General features: G+C 36.8%; 1 protein-coding gene across 5 annotated transcripts in view; it reads right to left on the bottom strand.

Moving 5' to 3' along the window:
* DLG1 (discs large MAGUK scaffold protein 1) overlaps window positions 1-14378 on the bottom strand; it is a 169935-nt gene that overhangs the window by 60077 nt on the left and 95480 nt on the right. For all 5 annotated transcript variants that reach the window (XM_080622304.1, XM_080622306.1, XM_080622305.1 and 2 more), the window contains exons 5-6: window positions 6156-6254; window positions 2292-2345 (exon numbers count right to left, since the gene is read on the bottom strand). In XM_080622304.1, the coding sequence (XP_080478430.1) occupies window positions 2292-2345; window positions 6156-6254 (153 nt within the window). The remainder of the gene's footprint in view (window positions 1-2291; window positions 2346-6155; window positions 6255-14378) is intronic.

Here is a 14378-nt window from a genome sequence, read left to right as displayed (position 1 = left end):
ACCATTGAGCTCAGAGGGGACATGGGATTTTCACACTGCTCTGTACATGAATTTCTGTGAGCTTAAAGGTCAAGATTTCAGAGAGCAGGCTGCTCTATACAGATAACCTAGAGCAGGGGCTCTCTTCTTCTGATTGCCAGGAAACACAATCAAACCAATCACAATGCTCTTGAGATCCTCAGATGTTCCTCAGGCCATAAGGCAAGTTGAGAAAGAAAGAAGAGGTTGCGGGCTACAAAAGAAATTGCATACAACAGAGCAGTATTTTCAAACTTGCTTCTCACAGAGCAGAGGAAAATCAAAGACTGATGCTTTATGCCACTTCTCACTAGAAATGGGCAAGACCCTTACAAAGCAATGTTTAGCAACTGTTTATATTATTCCATTAGTATTTATCATGTTATATATATACTAGAGATCAACCAATTAAAACAGAACCAAAAAGAGAAGTTTAGAAGATTATTTCATAAAGCTAGATGAAAAATCTCAATACTAGAAGTAAGCCTTGTCATCCCTAAGCTAGAAAAGACATTCTTTGGCACCTACAGAACTGGAACAAAATCAAATAACAGAGGTAATAAATATCTAAATTAAGCAAAACCAATGAAACATCAAATTCTTAACAATATTTAATATAAAAACATTATAAACATTTTTATGATTACTAGGTAATTATATAAAAAAAAAAATTTAAATTACTAAGATATCTTGGAACTCAAATTCATTCCTCCACAGTTACCTAGAGCACCATATACACCATGTGGGTACAGGAAATTCCCTATTTCAAGCCTTTTAGGATGAAATATTTAACAAAGTAAGAAACAGCATTTATACTACTACTTTACAAAGCATCTTGTCTATTCTTAAGATACCTGGTAGCCTTCTGTACTTTTTAATATACTATTCAAGATTTTAGGGACACAAAACATGCACACAAGAAGGCATTTTAAAAGATCTGTACAGTTTTCTAGCAGAGAATAAAAAAGGGGACTTGAATACAACCCAAAGAAAGTTAAAATCACATCTGCTTGATTCCTTGTATCTTTATATAACATAATTAAAAGCTCCAGAAACTGGACATGAACCTTCACGGGTTACATACTGTTAAACTCATTTACCCCTCACTACAGTCTTTCCTCAATCTAGAATTATTCTCCCCTTAACACAAATACCAGCCATGTCCATTCCAGACATAACAGACTATTATCATCTTCTTTGTGCAGTACCTCAAAAATTATCATGTCCTTAGTGGTTCGTTTAATGGAAAAGATACTGTGGTTTCAACATGTGTATTTGTTGATTAAAAAGGGAAGCGGTCTTGACCTTATGAATACATGAAACTGTATCTATTGCTACACTGACACAAAAGGAGCCACTGTGATCTGGAAGTTTGTATGTTAGCTTAGTCCTTGAGCTATTTACCTACAAAGATGACAACATGTATTAACTGAACCAGTCATCCAGCATCACAGTACCTGGGAAATGGCTCATGATGACTGATCAGTATGTGAGTTTTTTGGTTTGGGTTTTTTTTTTTGTTTTGTTTTGTGCTTTTTTTTATAAATAAACGAGGACAGATATTCATTTCCCTTGTCATTACCATTAGGCAAAACAAAGCCAATTTTTTGCAGTGTTGTTTCTTTCTATGTACAAAGCTACAACCCAATTTTGAAATATCATCTAGATAAACAGAAGCAAACAGGAATCTCCACCATTTTTATCTTCCAGTTTAGCTCAGTTCTGTAGTCTTTTTTAAAAAAAATTTACTTTTGCATTTATCTAACAAACATTAGCAGAGACAGGAGCAACAATACATCAAATGATAAAAATCACTGCCAATCCTACCTTTTGCAACGCTCTCACATACACTAAGCCAGGCTTTATTTGCAGGGACTTTCCCTTCAAACACAACCAAGTCATTGTTATGAATATTTAGGACATTAAAATCTTAAGCATAGCCACTGCACGAAGAAGTGTTTTTATGAGAACAGAAATGGCACATTAAATATTAAAGCATCTGCCTGCACAGTTGAAGAAACAGACTGTTCTCTGAACATAAACTCTGGAACCTCAAACAACTGTGGGGTTTTTTTTGTTTGCTTTTGTTTCTTTTCTTTTTTATTTTTTTTTTAACTGCATGAAACAGGTATGTAAGGACTTCAAATGACCATCAGGACAGCTGGCGAAATCAAGCATCACAGAGGTAAAGTCAGTTTTATTAAACAGTAACAACAGGCCTACACAACAACACACATAAAGCATTATCTTAAGTTATAACTGAAAGGACTTACATATGTTGGTGTCTCCAAAGAATCTGTATTCACCAGCACGGGAGGGGGGTTTGCCTTTAACAAAAGAAAAAAAAAAAAAAAAATTATATAGCATAAGAGAAAGCAACACTAATGCTGATTATAAATATTTAATTTGCTGTGTTTCTCAAAGTTCTATTAAAAGGTAGCCTCAGCTTAAGAACCTCCAGAATTCACCTACTGAAACACTTTCTACCCTGAAATGCCTTTTTTTTTCCCACAAAGGAAAGCTTTTCAAAACTCCGAGCTCGTATTTAATACACAAGTTCTGTCATTTATGATATTGTTTTCCAAAAACAAAACAAAAACTAAGTCATGCTATCTTCTGATACGTCAGTTACTGTAGCACTTGTGGTATGACATTCAGAACTTGCTTTATCAACCACTGTTCCTCTTTCTTCGTACCAGGAACACCTTTCCCCCACCCCCACCCCCCTTTCCTCTTCAACCTGCAAAGTGGAAACTTACAGAAATCCAGACTTTGGGAGAAAGGATCTGCAAAACTGACTTGTGAAAGCAAATCCACAGCAGACCTTCATCTACCACAGCAGCATGTGCTTCCATCAGAAAATTGTAATGGATTCACAAGCAGTAAGTAGTCAGATATTACTGCTACACATATGAAGTAGTATACCATTCCTGCTAGGCAGGAAATGGTAGAGTAAGCTAGCACTTTTACTCTCTGATGTTAATGAGATTTTTCTTCAGCAAAAAATGTGGTTTCAACTGGGGGGGGGGGCCAGGGGGGGAATCTCCATACAGACTCATGGGATTTGTATGTGCAATGCATCCAGCTAAACAGATTTCCTATTTTTACACCAAGTATCTGCCTTTGAAACAAGCAGCATCTAACCTTCTCTAAGAACCAACCAACCAAACGTGCAGATATATGACAGTTAATGTCCTTACTGCTTCCATAAAGCGAAGATTTTTTTATATATATACAGATCCATAATTTTAAAATTAAGACATTATTTATTTGTTTAATCACTTATGTGTGCGCACATGTGTGGAAATAAATTTCAGGACAGCTTAAGAGGCTGCAATAGAAGTTAGCATTAAACTCACAGACCTACACTATTCAACTGCATTTTAATTTCAATACCATGACAGCATACTTCTGAAGAATTCATCATTCCTAAAGCTTAAAGTCTGTAAAGATGCTATCAAAAACCTGTCTCACCCAGCAATTCTCTTAGTAGAAGCATGTACAGAAATCAACTATTAGTTACTAGTATTCCAATGAAAATCTGTCAAAACTATGCTATCCCTCACATTTTCTGCCATTAAGTTACATTCTAATTTCTTATTCAAGTGCAAATTCTATTAAAATAAGATTAAAAGATCCTGTATTAAAAATACCAATCAATTAAATTATTCATCACTATCCCAGTAAGAGTTTTAAAATTAACACTATTTTAAGAAAACCTAAACAAAACAATGCACTGTATTAAAGAGAACCCGACGAAATATGAGGCATTAGGTTTCTCATCTCCACTGAATCTACAAGAGACCAGTGTACATGTATTTATTTTATATTTGTCCAGCAACTATGAAAAGGTTTTTAATTTAGAAATAGAAAACAAAGATTCATTTTGAAAGTTCAGTCACATTCTTTATATTTCACTCAATTTTTGATTTTTAAATAATTTAATATTATTAATTTAATGCACTATCCAAGGATATTTAACAAAAGCAGTGCCAGTGTCAGCTGCCTTCCCATGAATCTGTTCTCAAGGCTGACAAGTGTTTTAATGTCTTAAAGAAAGAGGAAGTCTAAATAAATGCAAATTGCTACTACTAGGTGAGGATTCTATATGAACAGTGTATGTTTGAGGCACAAACTAGTTAACTGATGTAAAACACCTTCTGTAACTTAAGAGACTGTTCTTAACACTCCTCCTGCATTTATCCAAATCCTCCATCAAGAAGCAGTAAATTACCATCATTTCCAAGCAGAAAGGAGAATAGTTTTGTGTCAGGCATTCCAAATGCGTGCCTGGACACTGCAAAGACACAAGACAACATACAAATCAAAACATCAAAGGTTTCTGGAAGGATGACCTAGTATCTCAGTCTGTTTTGCAACAGCTCTCCAAGTTACCTAACACTTTCAAGCTTCTGTGCCAGGGCTTGTTCAAATATTTAAAAGCCATTTGACAAGTTTGTTTACAAGCAGACTAAGGGTTTGCCTAAGGGGTAAAAGTGATTAACAAAACACAGACACATATCTATTCCTCAAAAATGCATCTGCCAAATCCAAAGTTGATTATAATTTTCTGTGGTATTTTCTAATTGCTTAGAATCAGCAATGATGCAGAATTATACAGCTAACTCCTGCAGACATTTCTATGCACTCAAAGACAAAGGCACAGATCACGCAATTCTTACTTTTCTGCCTGTAATTCAGCATCATCAGTGGACACACTGATGTCACAGCAACGGCAGCCAAAGACAGTATAAATACATACAGAACTAATTATTTTACTTTAGATTAACTTTAGCCTAGTGGTGATTCTCTGAAGTATAAGCCACTGGAGACTAAGTTATCTTTATCCATCAGGGCTGACAGCAGAAGTCCACCGGCTGCACTAGTCAGTGTGCTTCAAATCCTGATGTGGGCATAATTCCTGTATAAGAAAGAAGTATTTCTGAAACTAATCAAATCTCTGGTCTGTCTGTTGGGAAAAGCACGGGTGAAAAATTTGTTTAGACACACATCCACCAGAACTTGCAATATAAAACAGCCGACTGTAAAACTTTTGATAATTATTAGATTATGCAAAATTTAATGATGTAGAAGAGATTTTTAAAAAAAAAAAGATCAGCACCTGCTGCAAGTTTAGCCATGCGGCTTGAAAGCACACCTTCAGAAAAAAGATACTGACATAATTACTACAAAAATATTCCAGTAATGTTCTTCACAGCTTCATTCCTTTTTAAAGTCAGTAAGCATCTGCTACCACATAATTCCAAAAATTCCAAATCTTTTCATCATTTGAGACACTTGCACTGAAAGTGACAGAAAAGTTACCAAAAAAAAAAAAAAAAAATCAAAGCAGAACGCGATTCTATAAATGTCACTGCTACCTATCCTAAATTATTCCATAGTTTGCCATGCTGTCGTCACATATTCCAAGTTATATGCAGGATATTAATGTTAACTAATGTTTACTGCTTTCATTTCTTTTGACAGGGTTTGAGGGTTTTTTGTTTCTCCCCTCCACCGTTTGCTTGGGGTTTGTGGATGTTGACATTATGTGACCTAAAGGATGAAAGTCCAGAAGGGAAGCACATTTTATAAGTTAAATACACTGGGAACTGAACCCTCAAGGGGCACAACAGTGCCCCTAAGCACACCAACACAAATGCCTGGAGAACACTGGAAACTTCATGCAAGTGCAATCAGTGAAAGACATGCATTAAGTATTTGTATATGAGACAAGAGAATTGTTTTCTCATAAATAAATAAATCAAGCAATAACATTTCAGCAAGGATGAAATGGCTCTAAAATTTTTATGTGAACACACAATGTCCTATTACTTCTTTCCATTCTTTTGGTTGCTTTTTTTCTTTAGTTATTTCACAGCTTATTAATATACTCCCATATGAAAATCTAGGTATTTTAAATTGACTGAAATCTGCTATAAAAACAAACAAAAATTAGGATGAAACTACTGTATTACTAATTTGGCTATTAATTTGGCTATTTTACAGTTCATCTCAAACCTGTGTGAGAGTACCAAAAGGTGAATTTAAACACAAAAATGAAATAAATTGCATAAATAGAAGTTGAGCAAATTTACACACACATGAAAAGAAAACAAAAAAAAAGTAATAAAAACCTGTGGTATGGTGGATGGGATGACAGTGGTCTCAGCAGGGACTGGTGGGACAGGGATCACAGGGACAATGGGAGAAGAGGAAGGAACAGCTTCTGTGGGCTAAAAATCACCAACAAAAAGTCAAAAATAACAAAAACCAGAAAACATTTTCAACAAAATTCAAACTTAACAGCTTAAAAAAAAATTCTGAAATAGCATATGGATTTAGACTATACCTACAACTGAAGAGAAACAGCCACCTTTCACCATGCAGTGTATGGCAGTGCATTTTCAGTAACATGCTAATGTCAAAGAACTCAAAGTAGTAAGACATATCCAGATTGCTCATTTATACCAAGCTACTCACCTTGCAGTACGGAGTGATAAGACTTTGGGGTCCAACAGAAAACCTGTTCATGTCAACAGACACACTCAAGCTTTTTGTGGACCGGTTTCACAACAGAAGCCCCTCACCAATATACAGCAGTGTGCAAAAGCAAGGGAACAGCGGCTAAAGTTGATAGCACTGAACAAAGTTAGCATTACTTTTTGATAAAGGGGTATAATCAGAAGTACATTAAGGTTTCTGAAATGGGCAAAAACCCAAAGAAATTTTTTTAGTCAAATGTACAGAAGCTCCTAAAATAGACTCAATCTGTGTTTCAAAGATCTTCATACAGGTTTACAACACACCTTCAGACCAAAAGAATTTTAGTCTAGGAATTATCGTTAAAATAATAATCACGAAACCTACTGACACTTTACCTGCAATGGAACAAGATTACCAATAGCATTTTTAGCAAAACATTGACTCGAATCATTTTGAGATGTTAACATACTGGTTGTCAACAAGCTGTCAGCAACATGAACCACCGGCAACTATTACTGAAATTACAAGCTGAACAGCACATCAAAGTCCTTGCAACTTAGTTGTTACAAGACATTCTTGTGATCTCTAAATATAAACAAAGCATAATGACATAGAAAATACTAAATCCTGAAAATGAACCAGAATACCAGAACATAATAGTATTAAGCATATTTTAAGATCAGATCTTTTAAAACACAAAGCAACATACAACAATAGCATACACTAAATTAAAGAGTAAAAGCAAATATTAAAGAAACCTGACACAGCCGAACAGCAGCAACCCTTAATAAATGTACATATGGTATTTCTACAAAGGGTTTTTTCAACTCCATCTACCCAAAATGAACAGCTGGTGAAGAAAGTTGCACTTATTGAAAGATGTAAAAGCAAGATTTGGTATCTTGAAAGTTTACTACCAATGTAATTTAGGCATCATTACATCTATAGACAACAGCATAGTCTTTCAAGTGTTACAAAAAAGAAGGGTGAGGAAACATCTAATTTGGCCTAGAAAAGTGATACTACACATTTTGCAAAGGATGCAGGAAAATATTCAGGGCAACAAACCCTCCAGTTACTAGAAGAACAATGCAACCTTTAGAGATCAAATTAAACAGCTTGAGCAATCATTCCGCTCTACACATGCAAAAATCAAGCCACTGTTTCAAGTCCGCCCTGTTCCAAAGTAAGCAGCTTCCCATGTACATACATAGTAAAAATCCTGTTAACCACAATTTCAGATACACACATATTACATATCAAAACATTACACCTCATTAGTGCTGAAAACCTAAACACTAGCAGGACAGAAAAATTCCAGCTTTACAGTTACAACTCCTGCAATACGAGAAGGTTAAAAACAAACTGAAATTATTCTTAGATACTGACCATACACCTCCCTGCCCTTCTGCCTGGCAAAAGAACTGACCAAATCACAGCTGATTTCCTTATGGGCCAAACAATCTGCACCCCAATGGCAGCTTTATTTCCCTGCTTTCTCTCTTTTCTCAATTCTTAAGTCCCACATCTCTCTGGGCCTGTCATTCCCAAATGCTTCAAGAATCCTTACAATCAGTTCCAATTTCTATCATTATTTCAAAACTGACATTGTTCAAAGTCCTTTAATTCTTTCTGGTTCCAGTCTCCTAAGCTGTTAGTACTGTTGTCATATTTCTCCTTTATGCTGTTGATTTAGCTTAAAAAGCTGCTCCCCGCTTCTCCAAGCATCCTGGCTATGTTCCTCTTGAGTCTCCTTCACTACCATGTGGGTGAGGAAAGAGGAGACAACACTGGCAATCACTTTCACAGGATGTTCAACTCCAAATGAAGGTAAGACTGTCTTCACTTGGACATTTCATGGGAACAGTGAACTGATGCAGGCACTATGGCTACCACAATGCAAGAAACTGAAGTATTTTTAATTGTCAGCAAAAGAAGACCTGGAACTTCCTTGTAAAAGAACACCACTAATTTTATTTTAGTATAGCACATAATCAGTCTGAAAATGATTATATCATACAGGTATCTGAGAGCAGCTGAATAAGCTCCAACAGCCCAGATTATCACTTTCAATGCTTCTCTTCCCAAGAATTTTCAAGAAACATTTGTAATTTTTAGGAATTCTCCAAAATACACTAAGGAATTCTGAAAAAACCAAAAGCTTATCCTCAAAATAACTTTAAACAAACATATCTGACTGAAACATTTAATGATCCTGGTTTAAATGGACACAAATTAGAAAGAAGGTAGCAGACCAGTTAAAAAACATGTTTTAAATATATGTGAACTATAGCAAACAAATATGATACACTACTATATACAGGAATGCATGACTCGAACAATAACTCGTGTTAACAGAGCCTGTCAGTCCAAATAAATGTGCCAACACCTACAACAAAATGATATGTCTAAAAAAGCTAAGATAATAATGCCTTTAAGTCATCAATTTAAATGCATGCCTCCAAATCTAACACTAAGTCCAGATGTTGTGAAAAGGAAGAACACACCCATTTTCTCATGTTTAACCAACACAGAGTAACTCCTTCTGTGAGGAAACACCGACTAACCTGAAATTAAATCAGAGCACCATACACATCCTGAAGCAGATCAACTAAACCAGCAAACTCCATAATGCTGCTTTTTGTAATGTCGTAAAAGATACACTTTGGAGAACAAAAATCAAGCAAGCCAGATTTTCCTCCCCTTCAAGAAATTACTGTAAAAAGCCCATACTGTACCACAAAGCAACAATCTTAAATGGGAGAACATTGAGCAGAAATATTTCTTTGCCAGACAAATTTCAATTATTGCTACTTTGATTTCTAGCAATACAATACGAAAGATAATCAAGCAATACAAAGTCTCTAGAATAGCAGGGATAAAACTACAGACAGAAAAAAGCGTGCCATACTTCCTACATTTGGCATTAAAAATATGCATCTATAAATACCTGTGCAATACATACCTTTTCTAAAGAACAATTAGAACATGAGCCATCAGACACCCAACCACTAGCAGCTTTTACTTTTGCTGTGCTTTTTGTAGGACTCTTTTTTACACTATCGCGTAGGTTTGTAAATTTTCCTCTGTGTTTGGAAGGCCCTGGCAGTGTGGATGAACTAAAAGATGGACAAACGCTCAGTGCCCGCTGCTGATGCCAGGAAGGCTGCTTTGGCTGCATATGAAGATTCTGACGTATTTCCATTCTTGAGCTTCTTGTTAAATCAGTGAGCTTGAGTGTTCCCATTTCACCATCATGAGCAGTCATGAAACTAACACCACAAATAGTCCTTTTGCAAAAAAAAAAAATGGAAGTAAAATAAACCAAAGCCCAGAAAGGTAAAAATATGATTGTTTTCTGGATTATAGTCATAGAAAGAAAGACTAAATGCTGTTTTAGCTAGCACTGCGGGTTGTGTACTCTCCTACTCTATTTAAAGAGCACCATTGAACCACCACACCACAGTAAATTTGCTGGGCATAAATAATCAATGCAATGCAGAAATTATTGAACAGATGGCAAAAGTCATCTGACTTTATTAAAAAGCTATGAAAGGTTCTAGTTATTTTCTTTCTCCCATAAACTCTTACTGTCCCTAACATCTGTTGTATTTTACCACCTCAAAACTTGTCCAAGGTTTACATCTATTTTCAAATTCCTTTTGAAATAACGAATTTCTGAATTTTTCTGAACACTTTGGGCCAGCTGCAAACTAAGGAATTTAAAGAAGCTTATGATGAAAAGTATATGAATTTTGATGCTGGAAAGTAGTGAAGGGGAAAGGGACCTGGGGGTCCTGGTGGATGGGAGGATGACCATGAGCCAGCACTGTGCCCTTGTGGCCAGGAAGGACAATGGCATCCTGGGGTGTATTAGAAAGGGTGTGGTTAGTAGGTCAAGAGAGGTTCTCCTCCCCCTCTACTCTGCCTTGGTGAGGCCGCATCTGGAATATTGTGTCCAGTTCTGGGCCCCTCAGTTCAAGAAGGACAGGGAATTGCTTGAAAGAGTCCAGCGCAGAGCCACAAAGATGATTAGGGGAGTGGAACATCTCCCTTATGAGGAGAGGCTGAGGGAGCTGGGTCTCTTTAGCTTGGAGAAGAGGAGACTGAGGGGTGACCTCATCAATATTTACAAATATGTAAAGGGTGAGTGTCAGGATGATGGAGCTAGGCTTTTCTCAGTGATGTCCAGTGACAGGACAAGGGGTAATGGGTGTAAACTGGAGCATAAGAGGTTCCATGTGAACATCAGGAAAAACTTCTTTACTGTGAGAGTGACAGAGCACTGGAACAGGTTGCCCAGGGGGGTTGTGGAGTCTCCTACATTGGAGATATTCAAGGCCCGGCTGGACAAGTTCTGGTGTGACGTACTCTAGGTTACCCTGCTCTTGCAGGGGGTTGGACTAGATGATCTTTTGAGGTCCCTTCCAACCCTTGGGATTCTGTGATTCTGTGTGAATGGGTTGATAGGTTGTACAAGATTTTAACATTAAACTTCTAAAGAAAACGTATTTGTTCAGGCCATTAAATTATTAACAAAAAGTAATTCTTGTTATTGTTAAGAGTTGCATTTTCATGAAATACAGCAGCACCGTGAGACCACAATTTTAAGGTGCACGTTGATTAGAAATTTAAACAAATACAAGTTCTTTATTTTACTCATTTAGGTTTTAACGCCAAGGATGCATGATCTCTACATTACATTTTTACCCCAATTTTCAAAACAAAAGAGCTTCAAAACAACTCCTACCCACACTCTGAACTAAAGCATAAAATGAGGAGCTAGCTTGATTTAATCATGTTGCTGAATATTATATTTACCAGACTTTTTTTTTTAATTTCATCATTCTGAAAAGAGGTAAGGATCAAGAGTTAATTTCCCAGAGTCCAGGTGAAAACTGACAGCTAAACAGTGCCACCTATATTCCTAGCCTTACAGAAGGAAGAATGAGGCTCAAGGCAGTGGTCATGAAGTCTTCTCAACATCAGACACACCACCACTTTTTGCACTGGTAGGGCAGACACAAGCAAACACCATCTGGTTCTTGCACCATTGGTCTGTGCTAGGAATGTGCTGTGAACCTGAGTATCTGGTGCTGGATATCGTAAGAATGAAAGACACTAGCCCATCGGAAACAAAGCTTGATTTGGTCAGCAGTACTGTATTTAGACAAAATGGAGATATTTCATCAGTTCATAGGATTAAAACATGGTCATCCTTCCTCTCCCTCTACATCTTCCTACAGCACATCTGAATATTTAAATAATGAGTTAGCATAATTTTTACAGAAAAAAAACCTAGAAATACAGACCTAAATACAAAGATTTGCAGTTATTTTTAGCATAGATATTAAGAGATAAATAGGAACTGACAGATGCTGCCCTAATCAACAAGAGCTGCCACGTCTCATCATCTACCCAGAATGGATGTTATCAAGTACTGCATAACATATCATTAATGCAATATTCATAAATGCAGAGACAGAAAGGTTTCTGGCCAGTGACAGGAAGCTGGAAACATGTTGGTCATACAAACATTCGCAGACTGTGCATGCACATGGTAGGTACTTCTTTTGAACTATTAGGGAGCTGGAGGACTGTGTCCCACTAATACACATGGGCACATCCACCCAGGTTGTTCTATTCTAGATAACAGTGATCTCTAGACTTTGTAATTGAAAAGCAAAGGCAGAAAGGATGCTTGTTGTGAAGCTGCATAAACAGTTCAAAAATAGTACATCACAACTAACTCTTTCTCCTTTGAGAAATTTCCACAGAGGCATTAATACTGAGCAACTTTGAGGCATATTCTCCAGGCTGCAGAGATTATTTGGATGAGCCTTGTTATCTTGTATCAAAGCCTCTATATCAGTATCCTCTTTGGCAACAGTGTGCCAAATAGCTGCTTTTGTAGGCCACAAACATCAAACTTCTGGTTTGGTTTTTTTTTCTGATGTTATCAAGATTGCTTGAGGTTTAGCACGCTGCATGCATACCACCCATTTTACTTGCATATCAGTACTCTCTATTTTCTACCCATCATGACATTGTCTAGTTATTAAAATGTAGAAAGGAAGAAGAAAGGGGGTTTGTGTATAAGGCTTTTCTCTTGTGTACATAATAAATCCCAAAATTACTGATGTTCCACATACAAAAGGAACATCTTATTCCTGGAGGCATCAACTTTGTTGAAAACACACAGACCAAGTAACCTCTTGATTAAAAAGAAAATCAGCTCTGAAACGTACTAAGTAAGAAAGTGAGGGCAAGGAAGGAGATGCTGGATACCATAATTCTTGGAAATCTTGTTGTCTGACTTCCTATATTCTCCTCCAAACAGGAACAGGAAAGACACAATACAGAAGACAAGACAAAGGAATTCACAGCTCTCCAGAGTGATCTCAGACATGCTGGCTTCAGTGGCAAAAGAATGAAGATAATGTAGCAGATAGCTGACAACAGCACAAGATTTTTTTCTGGAAGCCCTCATGCCTTTGGTCCCTGAGATGGTATCAGTAAGATATCAATAATTAAAACAAAACAAAAACTTGAAAGCACTTGCAGTTCCAAGAGCAACAGTCCAAGCCCTAGAACACAGCCAAAGAACACAGGGTACAGGCAGAATACCTAACTCATCCACAGCTGCATGGTGTGCCAGGGCAACTTCCAGTGAAAAAGCTTACACCACACTGAAATTCAGTGTTATGCAAGTACAGAAAGCAAATATAGTGCTTTGGTCCAAAAAAAGATGGGGAGAAGAGGAAAGGAATACATAATCAATGCATAGTAAGGCTGATCTAGAATGATCACTGTGAAAACAAAATGAAAACAGACTACAGCAAAAAAAAAGAAAACCACAAGGAAAAAAGAGAGTAGAGAACGCAAAAGATACTCAAAGACGTTAGTTAGATATTTGAGAGTCATGGTGATCATTCTGCCCAATTACATTCACACATGAGGTAAGGCAGAGCCTGCCCTGCAGTCGCACTGGTAGGAATAAAAATAATAAAGTCTCTGGCAAGGCAGTGGGCCGTATGCATAATTCAAAGCGAGAAAAAGCAGTTACGTAACTAAAACTGCACAGGTTTGGCAGCTCATCTTCTGACTGCAGAAAGCCTGAATTTGCAAGTGTTCTCTGCAGACTGTATTCATTACCGCCATGAACTGCTCTACTCTAATATCAAGCGCTAAGCGATTTTTCATAACCAGAGGGGGTTCACGATTAGGCTGTGCTTTCATATTACATACTAAGTCGGAATAATTTGTTGCTAACACAAAGCTGAATCATCAGTATTTCAGTCTTTCAAATTACTACATCAAATGTACAGTGCTTCTTTGCAGCAACCTGCTAATAGCACCAGTAACCTTTTACAAGTAGTTTTAGGTCAAGTACCATTTCTTTTCCATATTCTGTACAACACCCACTCAATAGCTGGGTGACAATAATATCCATATGACAAAATTTCCTTTTCCATTGAAAAGGAAAATATTACCAGTATTTGACCAGCAACGTTGACTGCAAAGGTGTTTTTTGAAAACATCAATGACCAACAATCACTACTTCAAAAAGCAATTATAATAGCTGGGAGAATCCTCCAAAAATAACTTTGTACTTCATCCCTTCCCTTGCCTTCAAGCAGCTATCACAAAAATCAGCAACATCTGTTAATATGACTTGACTGATGGAAACAAGCCCATATTCATTGCCTCTTCTTGAAAGCAGGAAATAGAATAGCTTCCAAAGTGAACAAAACTTTAAAAGTGGTAGGAAGAAACAATTTTGATTCAATATCCAATGACAAAGCTAAATATAATAGGCGTATTTCCTTTCTAGAGATATATAATTTAAGGTTTGGCAGTGTAGTTTTGTATCT

This window comes from Psittacula echo, assembly GCF_963264785.1.
Source record: "Psittacula echo genome assembly, chromosome: 7".
Classification (NCBI taxonomy): domain Eukaryota; kingdom Metazoa; phylum Chordata; class Aves; order Psittaciformes; family Psittacidae; genus Psittacula; species Psittacula echo.
The sequence above is the reverse complement of the archived record's forward strand: the minus strand, read 5'-3'. Positions and strand labels throughout refer to the sequence as shown.